At 38.9% G+C, this 25376-nt stretch overlaps 2 protein-coding genes and 1 long non-coding RNA gene across 4 annotated transcripts in view; 1 reads left to right on the top strand and 2 right to left on the bottom strand.

Moving 5' to 3' along the window:
- Positions 1–258: 258 nt before the first annotated feature.
- On the top strand, positions 259–24280 carry REC114 (REC114 meiotic recombination protein). The gene is made up of 6 exons (XM_032194971.1): positions 259–378; positions 1017–1106; positions 14504–14587; positions 18977–19156; positions 20779–20847; positions 24070–24280. Exons 1-6 carry the CDS (start codon positions 259–261, stop codon positions 24229–24231), a joined length of 705 nt encoding a protein of 234 aa, XP_032050862.1. The 3' UTR covers positions 24232–24280.
- Positions 1885–6132, bottom strand: LOC116493310. The gene is made up of 2 exons (XR_004253740.1): positions 5759–6132; positions 1885–4774 (listed from the first exon to the last, which is right to left on the bottom strand). It is a non-coding gene; the product is annotated as an uncharacterized LOC116493310 (long non-coding RNA).
- NPTN (neuroplastin) overlaps positions 23942–25376 on the bottom strand; it is a 51436-nt gene continuing 50001 nt past the window's right edge. For both annotated transcript variants that reach the window (XM_032194582.1, XM_032194583.1), the window contains exon 8: positions 23942–25376. The gene's annotated coding sequence lies outside the window, so the exon portion shown is untranslated.

Raw genomic sequence — 25376 nt, 5'->3', positions numbered from 1 at the left:
GGTGTCACCGACAGATGCCCTCAGCATACAAAACAACAGCCGAGCCCACTCAAAATGGCGGCGCTGAGGGGAGAACAACCGCCCGCGAGTAACGGTCCGCGCGAGCCCGAACGCACTACCGGATTGGCTCTCGTTTCCCTTGTGCTCGCTGATTGGTGGAGGAGACCGCTCCCGCGTTCTCTCCTCTCTCCTATTGGCTGCCGTTTCCCGCCTCTGCTGCCGCTCCTGCTGAGGGGCCGCAGCCACCTCAGGGCCGCGATGGCGGCGGGCGGCGGTGGCTCCCTCTCGGGCAGCGCCTCGACGTGGCCCTTGAAGCGCTACGGCCGCTTCCTGCCCCCGACGGACGGCGACGAGGAGCAAACCGCCTCCTCCTGGCAGGTGGCGCGGTACCGGGGTCTTTTCTCTGTCCTGCTGCCCTCAAAACTCCTATCCTGGCCCTCCGTGTGTGGAAATGGGTGGCACTTGTAGCTGTCACCCGAGCCGCGGAGGGTCTTTTGGTATTATAGCAATAATCAAGGGAAAGCTAAACGTGAAACAGTGGAAAATAATAGGAATAAAAATGCTACAATATCAAGCCTTTTCCTCTTCTTAAGCTAGCTTCCTTCGGCATGTCTGTCCGGCCTGGGAGTACGAAGCTAACACAGGCAGTGAGGGGTTTTGCTTTGTGAATTAATAATTAAACCTGTTAATGATATTAGTGATATCTGTTAATGGCCTGCTTTTTTCCTTGTCCCTCAGAAGTGACCCACTCACTGTATTAAAAGCTATAGATCAAGTCCGAAGAGGTCATGTTTTTTTTCAAAGTAGCTAGGTCTGTGTGTGGGGTTCTAATTAGTAAATATTTCTTGACTCTGCCTGCTGTCTGGGGGCTGGAGGCCTGGTACATTTCTGAGAGGTACTTTTACCTCTAACTTCCAGCACTGACCTCTGAAGCCTTTCTCATTTTGTACCAGAAATGGGAAGTGTAGATTCTGTGCATACAGGGATGGATTTTTCTTTTGTCAATCTTTTTAAAGGTTTTTGAATCAAATGAAGAATCTGGTCATCTTATCCTTACCATTGTTGTATCTGGCCACTTCTTTATTTCCCATGGGAGAACAGTACTGGTAAGTTGGTTTTTGTTTGTTTCTCACGTTTAAAAACCATTTCTCCTTTTATCTTAGCATCAATATTGACTTCTTTTCCTTTCTCAGCTTCATGTTCTCTCCCAGTGAAAGGAAACTGCCAATTTAATTTTGCTCATGGAAATTCCCATGTGGTGTTTTCTCTCTTTGTTTATCAGACTAATACTACATGTATTAATTCCTACTGAGGAACAGTGTTTCCTTGGTGCTTCTAAAACTCTAGATTAAGACACATTACTAAGTGCAGTTGACATTGAAAGATGATTTTTTTTCCAACAATTCTTCAGTATAAGAAAACAGAAAATATGCTGTTAAGAAATACATAGAAATACAATTTATTTAAGATTTGCCATATGATCCAGCTAATTTCTTACAAGTGATCTATTAGTATTTTGATAATTTTGTTTATCATGGTTCTTTTTATTTTCAATATGTTGCGTAATGTGATCTAACATCCACCTTACCTTCTTGGAGACAAAATATCTTAAGAGCTGTGTCAACTGATTGTGCTGTAGCCTGTGCTTCAGTATGACTGGCTTCTAAACTATAAAGACATCCTAAAACACCCCATCTAAGGGAGTTGGTTTGATGTTGAGATTGCTCCATTCTTCATGACAGAAAAAGCCTGTGCTGGAAAGTGGGATCCACTCTGTTCAGTGCATATCACCAATACCCAGTGATGATAGCAAGTAGGAATTGTCTGATAAATATATTTAAAAATAAATAAATAAATTACAAGCCATTGCAAAATGCTGCAGCATTAAGATAAATGCATATTTAATACAGAATGTGTACAAGGATATGTATAAGATCATAAATCAGTTTTTGCTGTGCCTCCTAAAATGTCTTAAACTTACAGAAATATCTTCTAAATATAGAGGGGGAGACCCATGTAGTACTCAAGATTTCAAGATTCAACTTAAAAATTCAAGATACCCTTGATTATTATTTTTTGACCTTTGAGTGTATTAAGGTTATTGAATGGGTAATGAGCGAACTAACAGCTGTCTGTATAGCCCACGTACAAGGCATAGCATTTGGCTTATATATTTAAGAAGGACAAGTTGAGTGGTTTTAGACAAGGTAAAAATGGAACATGAAAAGCATTTCAGCAGTGTGTGTTGAATAAGAAAAAGGAATGGAGTAATTGAATGTCCAGATAGTTAAACAGACGCAACTGAAATAAGACTTGTTGCCGTCTCTTGCCAAATTCTGCTGGGAATGAATGAGTGCAGAATGCCCCTCTCCTGGGGCTGGTCCTGTTTTCAGTACACTGATCAGACAGCTGTAACTGTTTAGTACCTAGTAGATTTGTATTACGTTGCAGAATGTCCTTGAAATAACCATATAAAGGCTAACTGAAAGGAAGTTTTAGTAATTAACTAATGAGCAAGAAAGGCATGGACAAAAGCTATAGCCCTTCAGAGACTTTGTCTGGCAAAGATTGTATCTGGCAAATAATAATGCACAGATAAAGCATGCTGTCGTAAGGGATGAGTGCAGGAAGAAAAGCGTTATAAAGACTTGGCTGAGAAAAGCACTTTCTCACAGCTCTCGAGTTTAATGGCTAGTGAAGCTTTCAGGCAGCTGCCTTGCTTGAAATACCAAATGAGGAATTTCTGAAGAGATGTCTCAGGTCTGTTTCAGCTTCTCAAAGACACTAAGATACCGCAGTAATAATCTCAATTTAGGAATAGTGTAGAATAGAGATGGAACAAACAAACTTGAGAAATATGACCAATACATGATATCAAGAGTTTTAAAATGTCATTTTTTAAACAAATTTTGGTAATATTTCTACACGAACGTTAAGGCTACACCAAAGATGTTTTATTAAGTGTATGAGAGAAGGTATACAAAATTGGTGTTGTATGCATTTTAAAACCTGATTGTCAATTCCTTTGGATGCACTTCTAGGATGTGTAATTGGGATCATGCTGCAGGAGTGCTCTGTGCATATTGAACGTTACCTAGTGCAAAATGCATCGGTACAACATGCCCTGTGCCTATTTATCTCTCTCTGCAACACGACAGAGATTGGAGTAGTCCTCCCACAGTTCCCTCTTCAACATACTGGACTGGCTGAAAAACCTAGCAAATATCCAATCTGCTAGTTGTGAACACTGGTGGGCATCTTTGGACCTGTGTTTCCTGTTTATAAGTGATTTGGCCCAACATCTGGCTTAGCTTTACTGGTTAGACTTGTTCCTTAAGCACATGCCCTCCCAGAAGGGCGTGCCTTTCCCCAGTGCTGACATGCAGTGATAAAATTCTGCCTAAAACAATCCCAATCCGCAGGTGTCTTTTCAGGCTGATGACCAGTCTATGGAATCTACTTAGTAAAGCAGCCAGTATCACCAGCCAGAAAGGTGATGCACAGGGGGTGGTGCTGTTGGCCAGAAGCTGGTATCAGCACCGATACCACAGCATGCATGACCATTACTGAGTCTGTGAATGGTTTTCTTCAGGCAGTACACAGGGACACTGGAAATTTAGCATCATTTCAGTATCACTCAAGCCAGAATTATGCAGGCCACTGGTGGAATTTTCCAAAGTCCTTGTTGAGATGCATGTAACAAAAAGAATTGCAATGCAGTACAGGCTGTGTTGTTGCTGTAGAAATAATCAGACTGTAGAAATGGTTAATCTCACTGGTGCTATCTCCCTGTGGTCTCCAGCTCCCAGGAGTTGTCAGAAACCTGTCACAATGTTTAAACAGGCTTTGCACAACCAAGTATGTATGGTTCTTTGGAATCTGTCACAGACCACATCTTCTCACTGGGGGTCTATTATAATGGACATTTTGTCATGGAGGATAACGTGAAATACACAAGTTTCTGCTCCAGAGGGAATGTATGAAGTCTGATAAAGTGCTGCAATTGTTGGAATGATTCAGCTCTTGTTTTTACTGTTCGTTTGTACTTGCTGGCGTGGGCTACTGAATTTCCTTTTTAATGCCAAGGTGTTCTCCAACACATGTATGTGCTGAAATTCCCTCTGATGTACTTACAAAACTGTTTCTTGCTATGTAGTAACTACATCCTTTAAAAACTGTTGATGTCTAGTCTTTTGATCCATCTTCCAATCCCTACTTTTCAGACCTTTTGATGTACTGCAGGCTTCTGATTTTGAGGGAACCCATTAACAACTATCACAGCTTTATACCTTTGCATAGGAACACAGTGGGGCACAAGACCTCTGCGTGACCCTATCAAACACCAAATAGTGAAAGAAGTATTGTCCATTATAAGGGGGGGGGGAGACGGGACATACATAGTTTTCATGGTGATCCCACTGGCTGCAAGACCCTGGAGAAGCCTGAAGGTGACCATATTTTCTTTGGAGTTTCCAGTTTGCAGATAATAAAGAAGGTAACAGGTCTTCTCAGAGGGATGTTGCGCCTTGGTTAAACGTGCTTGGTCTGGTCGGAGTTAGGCTTAATTTACTGTAGAGGTGTGATTTAGTTCAAGAACTACTGGATGTTTCACGTTGTGCTGAATGAGACTGCTGTAATGTACAAAAAACAAAACAGAACACAGCCAACCAACCTGCAACAAGTGCTGTTCTTCAGGATTTCCCATCTGGTTTGACTTTCCTGAGGCATTTGCTGTTGATGGATAAATCACCTTTTCTAAGACTGAAGAACCTTTCTGGAAGAGTAGATATTTTTGTCATAGGACAGCATTAAGCAATCACAGGATGTATGATTACAGAAATTGTCATTTGACATCAACAAATGGTTTCTAAAGTACACTACCTCATCTCAACCACTAGTTATTTCAAAGACAAATGAAGGAAGTTATTCTGGTAGTTGTTCTGCTGTCACAGGGACCACCTTCCTTCTCAACTCGAATAACTATTTTGTATTTTTGTAAAATTTCTGTGGATGAATAATAAAGGGATTTTTTTTTCCCCTCTAGCAGTAATCCAAGAATGAAACGAATTGCAAACTAAATGCAAGAATTCAGAAAGTGGTGAATGTTCCTAATATTTTTTTTATTGCGGCAGTAAAGGAACCCTTACTCCACTCCAAGAATTTTAACATGAACCATTTTAAGCGATAGGTTCAAAAAAAAAAAGCTTTTAGGTAACATCTTTGACAAAGAAAGTATTAACTGGATGCTTTTAAAACTGGCAGTATCGTAGTATGATGTATTTTAATCTCTTCTGGTTTAAAATGGGCGCAGAATGTAGTAAAATCAGTGCATTAATAGACTCAAACTATCTTGTTTAGTACCTTCTATTTTCTCTAGGAAGATAAATCAGAGTACATCTGTTCTTCGGTGATGTGTACATTTTACAAAAGCCAAAATGAACCTTTTTAGCTGCCAGCAAGTTCTGAGTTATTATGATAATATTGTGGGTGGATGCTTTTTAAAAAGTCCAGCAAGAACAAAAATCAGTTACAGTTGAATCAGTTGAAAAATGTGAACTTCAGACTTCAGCTGCTTTGTATGGCATATAGAAGTTTTCTTTATTCATTCTTCTGCAGTAAATGTTAGTGTTAATTGAACTCTGTGCTGATCGGCTTCTTAGTTAATTTTCTCCTAAACTGATCTTGGTTGGCTAACATGCAAGTAGCGACAGCTCCAAGTATTTTCTCTTTAGTGAGCATGGATCCCATGAATACTTACTTTTGGATGAAGGCATATTTTGTTCAGTCGCTCAGTGATTCTTCCATGAAATGCTTTTTCATGTCAAGTGAAGATTTAGGAAATACTAAAATACAAACCATTTTGTGTAACATACACTTCCCTTTGTATTAAAACATCAAGCAATAGCTTTTGTGGGAGTTTTTTGCTTACCAAATGCTTTTCTTTAGTGTCTTACCTTTCGTCCACGGATAACTTTCACTACATCGCCATTTGCACAAAACTGAGATGAAAGACAGTTGTTCAGAAATGAAAATATGTATTTCATTAATGGCTGGATTAACCCAATCCATTTGGGGATGAATATTCAAGGATTCCTGCCTTTATATCAAAATATTTTCTCTTCAATGCATATATTTACACATTCTCACAGTTTTTTATTTTCTTAAAGCAGGACTGTTACAAAACCTTTCTTTTTTCTTAAAGAAAATTGGTTTCTTAGGACCAAGTGAGACTATGACTCTTCTATGAGCATTTATAAAAGTTAAAAAATCTTCACGTAAGAAGATTTTATAGAAGACTTACAGAATTGTTCTCACAAGCCATAAAATAGTAAAATATTCAATGAATGATCTTCTAGCAGACTTTTCACTAATGGAATTTGCAATACTATTTTCTGGCCAGAGAGCATGCTATAGTGTATGCGCTAAGTCTCAGCGCTTTCAGACCAGGCAGATCAGTCTGTACCTGCTGCTTGGGCGCTGCAACTTGATGCAATTGCTTACAGTACCTGAGAATGCTCCAGAGCTGATGACTGAAGCACATCCATCCTATTCTAAGAAGTAATTGTGTTCAGTGTATCCATCAGTTGCCCAAAGAAAACTAAGTTATCTGTTTTAATGGGTAGACTGTTTTGGGGAATGGGTATGCTCTCGATATCATTTTAAACATTCTTTAATGACACTGCCAGAGATGACTTCTTGTGATGAACCAAATGGAATCCAGAGAAGGGTAAACAGAACATCAGAGCCTAGAATGTAAAAAAAAAAAAAAAAAAACCTAATGTGTAATGCATGTCAAAGGGAGTTTGTTGTTTTGATTTTCAGTATTTCATTTGGAATTGCAGAACATTTTTAGGACCTAGTTTTGCTTAACAGACTGCATATCTCAGGAAAACCTAATTCGTGCACACTGTAAGTAATGGAATTTTAACAGAAATATCTCAACAACATCTCTGGCAATTTCTGGTCACACTTAGGATACTTCATGTTCTGTGTATGACACGTGCAACTCATTTCCTTTCCCTCCTCCAAATCAGAACATCATGAAAATTATATTTTGGTGTTTTATTGGATGCAATTAATTCCAGTGCTAGAATCCTTAATATCCTACACATTAAACAAACTGAAATTGTAAAGAGGGCTTATTTAATAGGATAAAATGAATCCGGAGCAATTGATTTGTGACCTGATCTTTTAAGTATAGGCTAAATATCTTTAGTGCCCTCCCAGTCCCCTCCTGACTTCTAACGAGCTAACAGTGCTTAGGATACAGTAGAATCCAGCCTCATTAATTAGGCAAACATTCAGCAGACATCCTGATGTTCTTGATGCTCTCTTCGCAGTGCCTGAAACTTATGCACCAGGTTTTTGAGATGATATTCACAACTCTACCTTGGGTAGATAAAAGTCCCTGTGCAACAAGTGAGGACATTTGACAGGGACCTGGGGAAGTGAGCAGGTTGCTTGGTGGTGGAACTACATCAGTTTCCCCGTTTGTGTTTCCTATAACGATAGATGCCTGTTGTAACAATTATGTGTTATATGACCAGCATCCGTAAAGAGTTATAAGGATTTCAGATTTATATTACTCTCCTGCCCTAATTCTTCTAAACCCAACTACTAATTTTTAAGGAGTAGTGGCATTAATAAAATATACTTACTCTAAAGTTAGAGTTCAAAATAAAATACTGATCCAGGGAAGTATGTATTTTGTATCAGGACTTAAAGAAGAAATTGCTTACCTTGACTTACTGATGGAATACTTTCACGTGCTTCAGCCAGCTAATCCTATGAGCATTCTATTTGCCTCTCTAGGTCCTTGGTCAGTTGTCATTGTTCTAAAGTGTAGTTTAAAAAAATGTTTTTTTTGAGGTTCTGTGAAACATTGAGGTTTGTCCCAAGTTGGGGGCTTATCTTTGCTGTTCCCTCCTTCAAGGGGCTGCAGTGTGTACCAGTCTGGGGGAAGTCTTTGCAGAAAGTTGTCACCCAGCAGCATGTGCTCCTGCACCCAATGCTGTGCTTTGGCAAAAGACATTCATTGGTTATCGAGTCCCCTGCACGGCTGCCTCAAGGCTGCCTATGTGTGGCCTGCATTCAGTCCTTCATTTAGCTTTCTTGCCTCTGTACAGAACCCTTTGTTTAATGAGTTCAACCCTGATCAGTTCTCCAGAATCAAACAAGCCTAACAGCAGCATTTAGGATCAAAAATCTAAGAGATTCGGGAGTAAAAAAATTGCATGCAAAAAGAGAACAATGAGCTTAACATCCTTTTCTTCCTAGTTAGCTTGCTGTCTGTCTGCCTTGGCTTTTTGGCCTTTATCCTTTTCCTTTCCACTTCCTATTCTATACTCTAAAGATCTGGTTGAGGCAGCTAATACTTAACATGAACTAAGATCGAAGTTACACACAGCCTGTGAAACACATGGTTTCTGCTACGCTCTTAGCTTCCCAAGAATTTGGAGACAGGCATATTGCTTGGAAATTTCTGGAGAGACAACTTTCTACTTCCCCCACTCTCCAAATAGTCATGTTTGGGGAATTTTTCTTGTCATATTGCCACTTGTGCTCTGCTCAGTTTTCAAAACAGCTCGTCATAGGAAAAAAAAAAAAATCTATTTGGCAGTATTTAGATCTCAGAGACAGATATAAAAGTAAGGAAGACTTCTAGGTGCGTTAGTCACAAGATAAAAATAAAGGTTTGATTGGAATTATGTTCAAAGCTTGATTTCCATAACTTCTAGCTTTAAGGTGGAATTATTTTATTTTTCAGTCATTAATGAAATGAATCTTGTCTTTTTATAAAGTAAGCCGTTTTCTAAGTTAAAAGTGCAAAATGGCAGCTCACATTGTCCTTTGGAAATCCAATAGGATAAAAATTGGTATTTTTCCATATATTAACAAGCACTTGATTTACAATCTATGTGACATTCAAGCATATAGTTTCCAGTATTATAACTATTAATGACTAAATCCCAATCAAAGAGGTCACCATGGAAACATGCACTTGTGAATGTTTTCAGATTTCGCTTAAGGTTTCTGAAAGCATCTCAGTTTTGTCTGTTATGTAGTGTTCATCATAACACTTACACATAATTCACAAGCTTTTTCAGACTGTCTGCTCTCATATCCTTATTTTTCCCTGTCTTGCAATAAGATAGAGTAACAGTCTTCTCAACTCTAACTGAGCGCCCACTGATGTTTGCTTTCCATAGGAAACATTTCTATTCTACTGCAGACTTTTACCAGATTTAGCCACATTGTGCAGATACCTGGAAATAATACTACTGTTCCTTTGTTTCCAAAGTAGTCACTTCTAAGAATAAACAACGTGTTCTTCAGTCTAAGTGTTGAATAATCATAGAACCTAGAATGTCAGCAGTCAAAAAATGTTGACATTTGTAATGTAACAAATCACTTAACATCTAGACAGTAAACATTATTTTCAAAAATATTTTTCACTGTACCACCCACACTCAGCATGGTGAGTAGACCCATGAAGTGGAGCTCTGCATAGGATGATGCAGTAGCTGGGCAGCGTCTCTCGCCGTCTGGGAAAAATAGCAGGTTGAAGTCATCCCTGCTGGTTTTGTGCAGTGTTGCATGAGCTTGCAACGTGGAGGGGTCAGAGCAGGCAACGTTTCTTACTTGTTGCTTACCTTGGGCAACGAGTAGACTAAGGAACTGTCACAGGTGCCTTCCATGGAAACTGAACAGGGCCTTTGCAAGCAGAAGATTGCTGTTTTCAGGGAAATTGCTGCATACCATGTCGCTGCCCAGTTTGAATCAGAACGTTGCAAGCGGGATGTTGTCTGAAGCCTTCAGCATCTCTTTTCTGCTACGTTCCTCCATTTTTCAGACAGGAGCACTCTGACAACTATGCACTGGAATACTAATTAACCCAATAACATTTTTTGATCTCATGCTGAACTTGTAATTCCTTATGAATGCTCATTCCCAGTCTGTGGGATACACAGCTGAATCCCTCATCCATTACGTTATGCATTGTATATCCCCAGTCTGAACCGTGAACTGAGGACAAACAGTTACATATGCATTTCATGAGCACGTTATAATTGGCAGCGAATAAGAGAGAAAGTTTGTCTTTGTGTTTGGTTTTCTGGGTTTAATTTTTAGTTAAGATTGATTGTAAGGCCTTTAGGCAACCCTAACATAAAATGAATAATCTGTTCATGTATTCAGATGTTGCTTAGCACCATAGAGTTTCTACAGGATACAATAATAGAAGTATTCATAATAAAAAACAATACCTTGCAACACAGAACAAAGGCCTCATTATCCAGCAACTTCTTGATGGCTGAAATGTAAAATCAGAACAAAAGTATTTCCCAAGTAATGACAGACTACGTGGGTGTAAGTCTGGACCAGCATTATTATCTCTCCCTCATGTGATATGTCATGTCTTGTCCTGGCTCCAAAATATTTGGAAAATGCCTTGCTTTGTTTTCTGCTTCAGCTTTTTTTTTTTTTTCCCCCCCCTCAGGATCCTCCCTCTGAGAGACAGATTTTTGTCAGAGATGTATGAAATTGTTTTCCTTGAATGCAGTGCTCTTACAGGCCTGACCCCAGGGAATAACATAAAGGCTATAGCCATGATGGAATGCTAACGATCAAACTTTCAGAAATGCTGCCATTTGTATCTTCAAATTGCAAACATTTGAAATCTTATGTTCCTGCCCAATTTTATGTTGCCTTTCTGTCTATATTCCCAATGAATCTTATACTGCCATCTGTCTTTGCTCGTACCCAGTACTGCTCAGCAATGAACAACTCTGAATGTAAAGCAGGTACTGATGGTGCCTGCTCAAGGGGAACACTGCCCACAGCTGCTTTCTCTGTATTTCTGTCTGCACGGTGGAAGCAATCTGGAGGTGCTATTACTATTTTTTTGTCCGTGCATATGTTGAGAGCAGATTTAGAGTTGATTCATCATCTCTAGAAAGGATCAAATGCACTATAATCTTAATATATTGCCATGCATTTTCCAGAATCTACCGCACACTTAGTTCCTGGATGGTGACAGAGATCCTCTCAACTGAGCTATGGAACATGGGACAGATTTGTTTTGGTCTTCATTCTTGCTGTTCAGAATTCACTTACCGAACTTCATACATGGATTTGTAACTACTTCAGTGTTGACAAGAAAGTTCATGCAGTTAAGAAGAATCTTGTCTTAATCCAGGCAGCCTGAAATACAGATTCTATGCTGCCTGAAGTAACATGGAAAAGCCATGAGGAACAGTGAACCTTCTTAAAATGGTGCCAAATCAGATGTTTTCTGCTTACAACTGAGGAAAATCTAGAAGATTCTGATTGTAATGACAATTACTGATATAAGTGATCTAACGATGGAGTTAGGTCAGAGCAGTTCTACAGGTTAGCTGTTCTTAGTTGCTTCTGCCTGGCAATATACAATCAACAAAGGTGCAAGGGAAAAGGAAACACTTTCTGTTTTGTTCTTCAGTTAATTAAATTCCAAGTACATTAAATTTCAGTTAATTTAAATTTTGGGTCAAATAATTAGGAGTACATAAATAAAAATGATATATATAATTTTTTTCCCCAGCTTGATTTTACCTCAGAAACAGGGCACATTAAAAGAATGCCAACCTGGTAAGCATCAGTAAAATAGTTGGTATGAAAGTTAAACATCAGCTGCCTTTTATGATCTTTGTGAAAAGGGTTATTATTTTATGGAGAAAACATTTGTTCTACCTACGTCTTACAGTGAAAGGAAAAACACTATAAAAATAGAATAAGTATGGGAACAGCTATATTTAAATAAACACAGTGTGCATCAGAGACATTAAGTATCCAAAATGAACAGAGTAAGCAGAAGTGGCCACAAGTTAAGGAAAGTGGCCTAGTGAAAGAGGGGGATATTAGAATTGCTTCACTAACAGTCTTTCAGGACTTGGCAGGGGAATCAGAGGAAATCAAGCAGCAATGGATAAACAACCTATGGCAGGAAGCACTAAGCATGTAAGCACTAGCAGCAGTCATACTCCAACACAAATTATTTCCTGGGTTGTTTGGTTGTCCAGATCTTAGTCTGGCTGCTTAACTGGAGCGAGCAGTTCTGAATTAAGGTATGGATATTCCCCTCAATATGAGTAAGTTAAGAAATGCTCAACATTTATGTCTTGAAATGAGGTAAGAAGGAAGTAAGTCCTTGCAGTGGGATGGAATTAACCTTAAGTTGGTTTGCATTTATTTCACCAAAATAGATTTAAATGCTCTTGCTTTAGTGCACTCCAAACACTGAGAACACTTGCTTTTCAGGTTATTTATATAAACCTCAAGAATATACTTTTTCTAGAAGGAATGGTTTAAATATATCTTTTTTGCTTTACATAGTCCAGTTCTATATAATCCACATTTTTCTCTGTTCTGACCTTAGAGCCTGTGCCATTCAAACTCTTTTGTGATACTTATGTTTTTTGCAACCAGTTGCTTTCCTTCTTGACTGCCCTCTACTCTGTACTTTACTCATCTTGCTTCAGCTCCATTTTCCTTGCTTCCTTAGTGGATCCCTTCTATCAGCAGTGGCAGCATGAGCACAGCTAACTTGCTAGCACCTTTCCATTTTCAGAGTTAAGCAATATTTGGGGGCCAAATTCTGTACATGAATATCCTTAGCAAGATTGCAAAGTCACATATACAACTGAGGCATATACAACTGAAATTACAACATCCAGAAATGTTCTAACAGTGTTTGGTACTTTTCCTTGCCTACTAATCTCATCTTACTCCGCAGGCATTCTGCTCGGCATTATTATTTTAAAACAACTTCAAAGTCTGCATACCAAGCTCTTGTCTGACAGGTCTATCAAAAGAAGCTAAAACTGCATACCTCAAAGCCAGGGATGCTAAAATACCAGGTGAACAAAGGAGTAAGAGTATTTCACAGGCTTCCTTTCCTGTGTCAGACTACGTGACAAACTGGCCTTTAGAGGCTTCCTGCTGTTTGACAGAGAGGATTTTGTCTGTATGTGGAAGGAGGATACCCTCCTGCTCCAGAACTTCAGCAGTCCAGCTGCATCACGCAGTACGGCTGGAGAGCAATGACTTACCAAGGAAGATGCTCTTTTATTTCGTGAGTTTGGCAATTCATCCCTTTTAGGATCCAGACTCCTTTAACAATTCATGTAGGAGTAGAGGATAGCTCGGCACTTCCCTTTGGACACAAAGTGAAGTTTTTCCTACTCTTTTGACCTTGAGACTTTTCACACCTTAGTAAGTTCTACCCTGAGGCACACTGAATGTGCTTGTTGCCCACAGACAGAATGGGCTCAGTGCAAGCAGCTGAGGTATCTTACCTGCTGTCTGCACCTTCCCCAAAACAGTGCAGATTCTTTTCTCCCTCCGCCTCTAAATCACTTGGGACCAATACTTGCAGACCATCTTACCATTCTGGAATCTAGCAGGTGTCTGATCAGAATAGTCTGTGATCCAGTTTGCATTTGGCATGACTCTTCCAACATTTCATAGATACTCCTCATTAAAGTTCAGTTAAAAATCTGCACCCAGTTGCTGCATGGGACTCTAAAACCGGTGCCAGCATAATAAAAACAGTGTCTTATTAAGGCGACTTCTTGTACCAAACTAGAATGGGAGATGGTTTCCTAGCCTGGACCTGCAAAAGATGGATATGAACTGGCAAAAGCATGCTTTTGATGGTCCAGGATGGGCATGACTTTTAATTCTTGACCCTTAGGACACCTATGCAAAGCAGCCTATGTAAAGAGGTCATCAAAAGTTCAGATAGACACAAAATAGGTTACATAATTACCTCCCTGCCCTTAAGCTTGGTTGTGTTGGCTTTTGTTGTTGTTTGTTTTGTTTTTACCCTAGACTTTCCTAAATAATGACTGTGTGGCAGCCTGTGGAATTACTTGCGGAACACAGTCCCTAGTCTTGAAGGTTTTTATGGTGTTTTCAGGTTCCTGGGGTATTTTTACAGAATGCTGAGCAGTCCATCTTGTTTGAAGAGACTGACAGTTAATGCAATGGGAGTATAAAAACATCTTTATCAAGTTACCAAAGCTGCTTCTTGTTTACCTGGATTCCATCTAGAGAAAGTGCCTGTCTGGGCCTTAGATAAACCAACTGCTGGCCCATTCTTCAGGTTTGCCTGCCCTCTGCTGCCTTCTCAGGCAATTTCATGGGATTCAGAAGGACTGATTAAAGCTCTTGTTGTGGCTATTACTATGCATTTCAAGGAGACTTTCGTAACATGCACACTGAAAAGTATACATGGAAATTAGAATGTACCATGACATACCGTTGTAACCGGAGCTACAGACTCCAATTTAATTCAGTGTGATAAAAATTACATATTGGCAATTATGTGATAGATACAAATGATGCCTGTATTCAGATGACAGTAATCTTCATAAGGGATTAAATTGTATCATGTAATTTGAATGTGCACTTTGGAGTATTGCATGTTTGCTGTGCAAGTAGTTTGTATCCTGCTTTATTTCAGGAAGGCTTTTCATTAATTGATTGCCACAAATGGTTAAAGATAGTAAGAAGAGCAGACTGCCTGCTGCTTTGTGCAAAGTCAAAGGTAGGTTGAGTTAATTTTAATATTTCGAATTGCTAACTCAGTTCTGTTTCTTAAGGTTTCCTAATATTGGATGAATTAAACCAGAAATTCTGAGATAATGTAAATTGTGTATATAAATTAAAGTTGTTTTTTTGTTTTGTTTTGTAATTTAAGTATGAAACAAAACTGAATTGAATCATCGTAATGTCTTTTGTAGCTGCTGCTATGTGAGACTTTTAGACTGCTTTCTGAGAGTTAGCTATTAAAACAGCTAGACTGGTATTTATTTTAGAGTTCATCTGCCAGCATGACTGTATAAAACCTGAAATGGGCCCACAGTGTGAAAACTGTACTGCTAACAATTAAAAAGATGAAGCAATTCTCTGACATGTACAGAAGCTTGCTACCTATCAGTCATACTTCACTATGGCCCATGAAGTATTTAAAGCAATTATTTAGCTATTTACTGGCTCCTGAGACCTGGCACAGTAGCGCCCAGTAGGTGATTCAGATATTTGATATTCAGATTAATAGAAGAGACCTGAGTTTCTGTCTTTCCCTCAGATCTCACGCAAAGGGGTTGGCTAGCCTTTAAAAAATTACATGGCATTTGTTTGTTACCAACTTAAGTATAAGTTGCAGTTTTCTTGGTTCTTAGGTGAACTCTGGGAAAATCCTTAACCATCTGTGCTGAGCAGTTTTTTCAGAAACAAAAACTGTTTCTAAATGAGAATAGCCCTCCCGCCTCTGCTGATACTTTCTAGGCTTTGTTGTTGCAGCCAAAACAGTTGCTTCCAGTTTAGCTATCTCTACGTGATGAGGGAGTTCATCTTTAGTTAGAAACAGGAATTTTGGAAAGAGATAAGCCCCCCGTTCAGTAGCTGCTAGAGACCAGTTTTAACTGTTGGCACAGAGCACTGAACTATTAAGGCATAAAAACATCTCAAGTATTCTGAGACGTTCTGGCATTCTCCCCTGACAGGAACAGAGTGGGTTATTATAATTGCAAATAGCAGTATCCAGGAGAGCTGGAAACTGTAAAAATTCTTCCTTACTTCTATTTGTATCTCTTATCTGATTCCTTTCAAGAAAGGTGCATAACTGTTTTTTTTCATAGGATGTTACAAACTAAAGAGTACAATTTGCAAAGTGGAATGCCTTGCTAATTGCAAGATAAAAGCACACGTGAGGTATAATAAACATTGTACAGATATAAGGACTCATCTTGTTTCAAAGTAAGCCTAAACTAATGGTAGCACTAGGAAATGCAAAAAATAAGTATCTCGATGTGTTTTAAATTCATGGGTTATGCTTGCCTGAAACCAAAACACCTTTGTTCTCTGATTTTTGTCAGATGATTGTTATAAAATGTGGAGTATCATTGGAGAAGACTATTGAGCTGTTGAAATAATTAGTTCTGATGAATCAGTAGATCATCAGTTTCCTTTGGAATTAACAGAACCAGTTCCCCAGCACAGCGTTAAGGGACTCTACTGCATCTCACAAGAAACAAAAATCAACGTCACAATAATTTTGAGGCTCGAAGAAAGCTCTGAGGGACATTTTGGAAAAAGAGGAATATTAACATAGTCTTAAATGAATTCACTGCATCCAAATGTTTACTTACCATAAATCCTCATGACTTAAAGTGGATTTAATGGTATTGCAGCAGTCCTATCATATAGCTTCTCTACTTTGTATCCTAAATTGTAGCTGAAACAATCCCTTAAATGCTATCATTGCATATTGCTTCTGTGCTAATCCTCAAAATCATTTAAAAATATTCAGGGAGCCAGCCACGCTATGTGAAGGGTTATGTCTCAGTCCCTGGTAGACTGAAGCAGAGCTGAGAAAGACGAAGCAGAAGCCATTTAAGCAGAGGAAAGCAAGCTATGTTTTCAAATACCAGTTCCTATATTTGCACGCACAAAGCAATTAAGGGGCATGTGCAACTAACTATTACTCTAATGTTTCTGATATACCTTCTGCTCCTTGTTTTCAGTCTGATTTCCTTACTTTACTGGTTTCGGTTATTTTCTCTCTTCTCTGCTTTTCCACCCTCTGCATATTACCTGCTTCACAGTTATAGGTAATCTATGTCAAAAAAGCATGGAGGTTAATCACTGGGATTATGTACTTCAGAAGAAACTGAGTGAACATTAAAAGATTGGCTTTTGAAAGTCATTAATGTACATTGACAGTGAAACTTACTCTCATTTCTTATAAAATACTCTTTTAATAGGGCATCGTAGACTCTAAGCTAGCAAAATGAGTTTCTAAACTAGACTTTGAGAAATTTAGTGTTACCATGCTTAAAAGCAAGACCTTTCACAGACTAGTACTAAAACTCAGATATACTATCAGAAACTTCATTCAGTGAAACATATGTGCATGTAATTCTGAAGCCATACCTGTCAGGTGCACACTTGTGTCTTGGAAGGAAGGCTGCATGGCTGACTACCCTTTCTACAGCTCCATCACTATTCTTACTATTCTTGTAGTAGGCCATTTCCCTTCATACTGTTTTCACTGAACTCACCCTGTCTAGGGTGGGAAGATTGAAGTGATCTCAAAAGTTCTTCAGTACTTCAGCTCTTGAACTCTTCAGTTCAGGTGCTGCTGTCTAGCACTGTTAATGCTAAAACTTGATGCACAGCTGAAATGGATTGCTCTCTTTCTGTAAAGGAAAAAGGTGTTTAGTTCACAAAACCTACTGTCTGTAACTGTAATCCTAAGTATCTAACCATCCAGTCCCTGCAAAAAGGCAAATGGCAATACAAATTGTTCTGACTGAAAATGGATTTGCAGATGGTAGGGGTAACTAAAATAAGAGTTCTTTGAAAGTCTCCAAAAAGAATTCAAATTAAGATGGAATTTACATTTCTCTCATTTTAATGAGAACTTAACTGTCTGGCACAGCCACAAATCAGTGCTCAGTTACGTGAAGTTGACCCAGTTAAGCTGACACCTTCATTAATGACAGGAAATCTAACTGGGTGCTGGTAAAAACAAGTGCTACCATCTGAATTATTTTGACATTTTTCCCTTTAAAAGGCATCAAGGCAGTCTTTTATACTTACAGCGCCATAAAAATCACTTTACGCAATAGCCACATCTTAAAATAACATGCATGTAAACATACAGACTGTCACAAAGAGCTGGCTCATCTTTGAGACAAAAAACTTTAAAGTGAAAGATGTCCTTGTATTCATGTAAATCAGCAGGCTAGCAGTGTGTCTAGACATTTTAAAAAATGGCTTTGATGTTGAAACCTTAGAGAGATGAAGACTTATAAGCTGTATCAGTCCAAGGAAAGAAAAACTTGCTCCTTTTCTGGTGCTTTAACGATGTTTTACATTTGAAATTTCAAGATCAAACTGAAAGTCCCAGTAATACACTCTGTAAACAAGTACATTCAATATGTAGCTGCCTTTTATCAGTGGGATGTGTTTAAGAGAAGCTTATTGTGCATGACAGGTTCTCCGTGTATTTAAAAAATACTATTGTTCTGCATGACAAGCTACGCTGGGGGTTGATTTTGTGCAATTCTTAATATTATGTCACTACTTGAAGTAATTAATTCTTCATTTTATTAACCAGGAAGATTCTCATAATGAAATCTATATGCTGATGTATATGTACAGTATCTGCCATTTCATGTCCAAGGACAGCTGCAGTGAGCCAGTCTGAACATCTGCATCATTGCAAGAGAGGTGGACTAAAACTGGTTTCCAGCAAGAAAGTTTCCAAGGAATGATTTCAGGGAGAGGTTACAGAATAGCTTTCCATTTGCACAGTACTCTTCCTGCTGAAGCATTTCAGTTTCTTTCACTCCCGATTAACTGCATTAACTTCTACTCAAGAAACAGTGGCATTAAGTTGGAATGCTAAACTGAATTTATAGTTATCTATGCACACTAGGTAGGAAAGGCTGATTTTAATGCAGACAATATAAATTCTAAATGGAACATAATTCCCAGAACTTTTAGTTTAGATGCCAAAGTTGACTTGTGCTTACTTTAGTGCCACCTCATTTTTTGTCACCAATAACCAGTCAGAGTTGGAATATTCTTAGGGAGTTTGCAGCAATAATAAGAACTTAGATTTCCCTGCTATAACTGTACCCACTGTTATGGCAAAACGCTTAATTAGTTGTATTAGTTTTAAGTGTCCCTGCTTGCTTTTTTTTTTTTTTTTAAACTTATTTTCAAATTGCAAATTATAGTCTCATCTAGCTGTTGGGATAAATGAAAATACAGCATGGAAAACTTGATTTATTTTTTTTTTTTTTTTACCTTGGTGCAGTGATCCAAGAATTAATCACCATCTACCTAACTATATCTAATAGCTTAATTAAATCAAAATATTTTGAGGGGATGAACAGTTAATTTCTTTTTTGTTTTTGAGCAGAATGAATGCCGCATGTTTCGAGTTCAGTTTGGTGGAGATTCAAAACAACAGATGTTGGAACACTGCTGCAATTGTGTTCAGAAACTTGTGGAGTACGTACCGGTTCAAGTAACCGATGACCAAAGCCAGAACCTTTGTCACAGTCTCAGTGGTGGAAGTCAAGTGGAAGATGCTGAACAAGTACTACATGTAGTAAGCAAGCAAGAGTATGTGGATGCAAAAAAGGGAAAACAGTCACCTATCAGTGCTAGATCTGTAAATGACTGCTTATTCTACTTAAGTACAGACTCTGAGACAAAAAAAAAAAAAAAAAAAATCAGCAGAGCTCAATAGCACAATATTCTTTATAGTTCTGTATCTGTTTACATCAAACCAGTGTTTCTCATAGCAAATGAATTTACTTTTTTTTTTTTTTTCCCTCCCCTCTAGCCAGCTACTTCATATTTTGTATCTCAGGAACTGTATTAATTTTCATGAAAGCTGGTATGGGAAGAACTGGGAAACCTAAAGATCAGCTTGCATGCAGGGCAACTCAGTTAGTGAACCGGAATGGAATCACTCAGGAAGTCAGCTACAGAAGCTGGCTATCATATTGCTATTTTCTCAGTGTGCCTAAAAAAGGTTAACAAAATAACACTCTAAAAAAAGTGATTTTAGCTCCTCAAGCTGGGAACCACCTGGCAGCTTTTCAGCTGAATTACACAGCTCAAGAAAAATGGTCAGAGACATTTAAGTAACCATGACTTGTGTTCTTTTTTTTGCATTTACCTACTCCTGTTTTGTAGTTTTAATAAGTGTACACATAGCAATTGTATACATTTTAGCTTAACCTGACGCATTTAGATGTGATTTCAGGGTAGGAGCAGAATGTTTTCCCTCTAAGACACTGACTTAAGGTGATTGGAAGAGGCAAAGGCAGTGTTGCTGAGGATGACTAATTCTTTAATATACAGTCTCTTGGTAAATGTGATCTTCTGAATACCCGTCTCTAATAAACATCCATGCAGCTAACTCAGCCAGGGAAACTGTTGAGTATGCAATAAAATACCAAGGGCCAAGAACAGCATCCTGAAAAGGGAATGTCAAAGTTTTCAGCTACATTATTTTCACGATATAATCCAGAAAATGTCCTACATGACTGGACAGTGAAAACAACACGTGGTAGAGATAGTGGGGGGAAGAGGTGGACGATACTGGTAATTTGACTTACGCTATTTGAAGGAAGATGTATAGGAGATGTATGACCTTCAACATCTGATCTTCAAGATTCATTGCTTGGTCTTTAAGCACACTTATCTATCCTTTGGGCTTTGCTCCTTTCCTGATAAGTTAAAGAATGACAGTTCAATTAACTACTTAAAGGCAGGATACTATTGAACACTAGTAGTCATACTATTGGTATCACTTTGCTCTCACTCTGTGACTGAAAGCCTCGCCCAGAGAGCAGAATTGACACCTCAAGCCATCTTTTCAGTGATATAACCCATGGGAAGTTAAAAAGCCTGCTCCTGGTGAGCACTCTTGCACAGTGTTTCTTTAAAGGTACTTCCAGTAAGCAGTTTAAAAGTTACCTTGGTTTAGATATGACAGTTTAACTACAGGCCCATTATTTCATGTCTTTCATTTTTAAAGACTTTAACAGATGTGCTTTAAAGTTCCATAAAAAGAGATGCCTTTTTACTGCATAAGGTAGCTGAGCACATTCTCTTCCCGTTATCTCTAAAAATGGAACCACTTCCCTTCTTGCACATACCCACTCTCTTCTTGGTAACCAGCTCTTATTTGCATTTGGTATTTTCTAGCCAGATGAGCCTCTACCAGATTCCTACACAAGCCTTGGAGAAAGAAGATCTGTAACACAGCTAGCACAGGTAAAAAGAACAAATAAATCTAACTTGGAACCTGTAACTAAATCTCTCAGGCACAGAGGAAAAGCTCTCTCATATGCTGTAAATGCCTGGTAGGTGTCTTCACAGAAGATGAGGATGCTACCAGTGCTGCTGTCTGTACTAACAAAAACACTGGCTCTAGCATAATGATCTGGAACTAGGAAATAAGCTGCAACGCCAGAGATTTCATGGTGTAATTGTACCATTTGCCTAAGAACATGCTGCCACACCGAGAGCAAAGAAATACCCAGAGGTCACTTATAAATAAATGACTGTCACTGACTCTGCAGATATTATCTCTACTTAGTTTAAGTCTGAAAACATCAATCATTCTTGACCTACAGCAAGAGATCCCATAATTCAATTGACAGTTCAACCAAAAGTCCAGGGTAAAGCTGTGCTTAAAATTAGTGGGAGTGAAATGTTGCTTATTGTGAATTTGGGACAGCACAGAACAAGACGACTGGGGAGAAAACCACACTCTTTCAAACCTGTTTTTTGTGCAGTTGCTTCTAATGGTTACTAGTTTCTTTTTCCTTATCGACAGAGTGATGGAGTTGTTTCTTCACATCAGTGGTTTAAGGGACAACTCCTATGCTCCCTATTAAAAGTTTATCATCTTTAAAACCTAAATGCTTATAATTGTTAACAAACACTTTGTTTACATAAAGTGGAGTTCCCCAAACTCTCTACCTGTGTTGAGAGCTGCAGCACATACCTTGCTGTTTCATTCACAGGTTTGTTTTTTCTCCTTGTAGTGATCCTCCAGACTGTAGCCTAGTACTTCTAGTTATGCTGAAGCTTGACAACAATGGGACTGACTGACTTGCTTTACTCATTATAAGCATCACTGATTACTGCTTAGGAAGTCACTGGAAAAACTCTATATGCCCCCTGCTAGGCAGTTGAGTGCAAACCTAAAGCTACATCCATTACCCTTCTACTTGGGCTCAAAGAGCAAGCTCAACATCAAATTCTACCTACAGTATTTTTTGTGTATCTTTGTGCTTCTTATCTGCAGTGAAGGCAGATGGATTAATTGACAATGTGAACAGTAGCCTCAGGACCGCGCTAGGTCCTCCAGTTTCCCTGATGATACCTGTGAGCCTTAAACAGATGGAATTAGTGACAGTGGTTGCACAGGGCACAGTATGCCCTTCCTGTCCCAGGGCTAATTTAGCTCTGCTGTTGAACACTCAGTACAGAGCGATCAGACACGGCAGAGCTTGCCTTTAGCAACTGTTTTTTTCCATAATCATTTCACAACTAATTTCTGCTTTAAGAGGCAATACTAGGAAATGTAAATTAATACCACATTGTAAGACCTCAGGTTCTAAAAAATTCTTTTTTAATCACAAATGCATGATACCTGCTTCTGAACAAAGCTATCTGCTAACAAGGCTTTTTATTTGCTGTATGCTTTAATCCATCTCTCCCTTGAATTACTAGCAAATTCCCTTTCAAAGACTCCTTGATGTAGTTTCATACATCATCCACTGCTTGCCCCTTCACTTTCTAGTCAGCTTAAGTCAACTGTACTGCGAGCTCATTTCCCATGCCCTGACAATATGAAGTTAATTCAGGGCTAAGCGTCTTTTCCTAGTTCACCTTGGAGACATACCCATTCAGCTGGTGCTCTGGAGCAGCATGGGGCTGTATTTCTACATTTGTGCCACCTCAAGAAGCTGGCAGCAGCTTTGGTTATATAATATATTAATATATAAAATATACCTGAAAGAGAATAATCATTTTTAAACACTCTATTTTGCATTTAAAGATACTTTTCTCCAATCAACACTATGACATAAGATAACATCAACAGTGCAATTTTGAACCAGTAAGATTAGGAAAAATTAGATTCCCCCCTCCCACAAACACAGTTATGCTTGATGTGAGCATGCCCAAGCAGCCCACCTCATTACTTTGCCCTGTTTCAGGTTCAAGCAGCGGAAGCTAGGGCCTGGCTGAAACTAACAGCAATCCTGACTTTTCCAGATGGAGAGGCTTGGTTTAGCCCTAGTATGCCATTAGGCATACCAAGGAAGAGGCCAAGCGAGGTGTTTGAAGTTCTTTAAGCCCAGCTACGTCAGACCACCTTCCATAACACTAGGACCACTCACCTTGCTCACCAGCTGCCTCTGCATATCACACTTACCTCACATGAAAGCAGCACTTCAGTGACTTCTGTACTCCTGCTCTCCCATGCAGAGTATCCAAACAGCATCTTAGCTGATGCTTTTATGACTTCAGAACAGACAGGTAAAGCAATTTAGAAAGCAGGTGGGTGGCAATGTCTGTATTTGCAGTCTGAACAACAGGACAGCACTGGTACACAAACATTTAAAGTCATTAACACGCACTGTGAATAATGAGATTTACAATGAGTAGCAACCCTGGCTGCGGCAGGGCCTGTACTCTGTGAAGTTGCCATTTCTTCAGTATGGCTCCCATCCAGCAGGAACACTGGCAGCCAGCCAAAATGAAGCGTTAGTCGAGATGCCTCAGATGGTTGTCGTAGTCACAGCAGCATGGAAAGTGCTCGGGAGCTGCCCAGCAACCTCCCAGGCCATTAGCCTTGCACGCTTCTCCGCTGTACCTAATGGATGAGATCTGGCATCGCCCGTGGACGCCAGGAGGCGGTGAGGGCCTCCTTGAGCTCAGTGCATGCTGCTACTAGATTTGAAGTAAAAAATAGCATGATGGGCATCCTTCCTGCACCACCAAGGGAAAAGCTGAGAGCAGGGGTCAAGTTGGGATGAAAAAGATGTTCTACACCTTTCAAAAAGCCCCACCATTTACTTCTAAGAGACAATTTGCTAAATTAAGAGCTTAGAACCACATTGTTTTGTTATCCCTGCTCAATTAGAACTGCAGTACACGCCTTTTGCAGAGGATCCTCTTCTCTTACACAGAATGGATTCACTAGGAAGTCATGTTACCCAGGAAACCAGCATTTCATAATGGCACAGGCACTAATTCAGAGCTGCACGAAAACTATTGGAATTGAAACCAGGTGTGAGGGGGAAAGAGTTCCACAGATAAATCATATAGGATTGAAAGTATTCAAACAGCGTAATAACAAGGCAGATGCATCTTTATTAAATACTGAAGGAAAATCTGACGTAGCTGCATCATTACAAAAACCATGTAATGCTACTTTTTATGTACAAGATTAGTGCAACACCTTTGTTTTTCCTTTTGCAGTCTGTGCTGAAACAGAAGTTTGAGCTCCCCCTTGTGTATCGGCATTCAGTGTGGAGCGCACAAGAGCTGGGGCCCTTCATTCGCTTATGTCTTATGGATCAGAATTTCCCAGCTTTTGTGGAAGATGTGGAGAAGGAACTGAAAAAACTCGCAGAAGGCTGAGCAATATTTAACTTACTACCACTGAAATATCCGCTCCAGGATACACAGTACTCAGGATATACAAGCTTAAATGCAATTAAATATTTGAAAGTCTCACGTGTTTTTGTCAGTGTTTTATTTTTAAAAACAGGTGAATCCACTTTTTATACATCATTGCACTTCAACAAATACACAGAACACAAGTTCATGCATCTACAGTTACGCACATCATGAGAACCCTGTTAGGTCTATTTCTACAATCTTTAAATCATGAGAAATTACAGTGTCAAACTAAAGATTAGAACTAGTTGCATAGAATATCACCATGCTGTAACATTTTATCATTTAAACAAAAAAGAAAATTATAAAAGTTTGCCTGAATTGAATGTACAAGAATATGTTGAACACATCAGTGCAAAAGGATTTGAGAATTTACATGAGTTAACAAAAAAAATCACTTAAAAAGCAATCATATATATATATTTATAAACTGAAGTTTTGTTTTTGTTTCAACTGCATTTCTCCACCATCACCACCTTGTCGAACCGTTCCAGCTTTTGAAGTCTGATTATAGGACACCCAAGTCTTTCTATATAGGTTAAGCCCTTAAGATAATTTCAATTTATATTACTTCTCTAAGTACCAGAACAGCATAATTCTCTCATCTTTCAGACATACAGTAAGGAATGAACATCAGCAGCTTAAAAATGAAACACAATTACTGTATTTTGGTTTTCCCCTCCCCCAAATATAAATATATACTGTATATATTTTTAAGTTTTGCTGTACTTTACAAAAAGTATCACTAGATGGCAGCAGTGCGCTTTAGAGCTTTGCCAATTTAACAGCTACAGTAAGTAAAAAATGGTGCATGCGTGATCCGACTTACTACTTCTAATGTTTAAATATATTAAGGAAAAGAAAAGCAACATTCACAGCACATCAAGCCCAAAATAGTTTACACCTTCTACACTGAAGCAGTATTAAAATTTATCTGGCTAGGTCATCCTTACAGGAGAGGCTAAATAAGGCATGCTTTAGACAGTCATATTGTTGCTCACTTGAAAAGGAAAAAAATCAGACAGAACTGGAGTTCTAGAACCAAGAGTTCCAACCCTTAAATTTAGCAGGTCATATTGCCATCAGTCTCTCAGAAACTTAAAGCT

This window comes from Aythya fuligula, chromosome 11 (assembly GCF_009819795.1).
Source record: "Aythya fuligula isolate bAytFul2 chromosome 11, bAytFul2.pri, whole genome shotgun sequence".
NCBI classification, from domain to species: Eukaryota; Metazoa; Chordata; class Aves; order Anseriformes; family Anatidae; genus Aythya; species Aythya fuligula.
The sequence above is the reverse complement of the archived record's forward strand: the minus strand, read 5'-3'. Positions and strand labels throughout refer to the sequence as shown.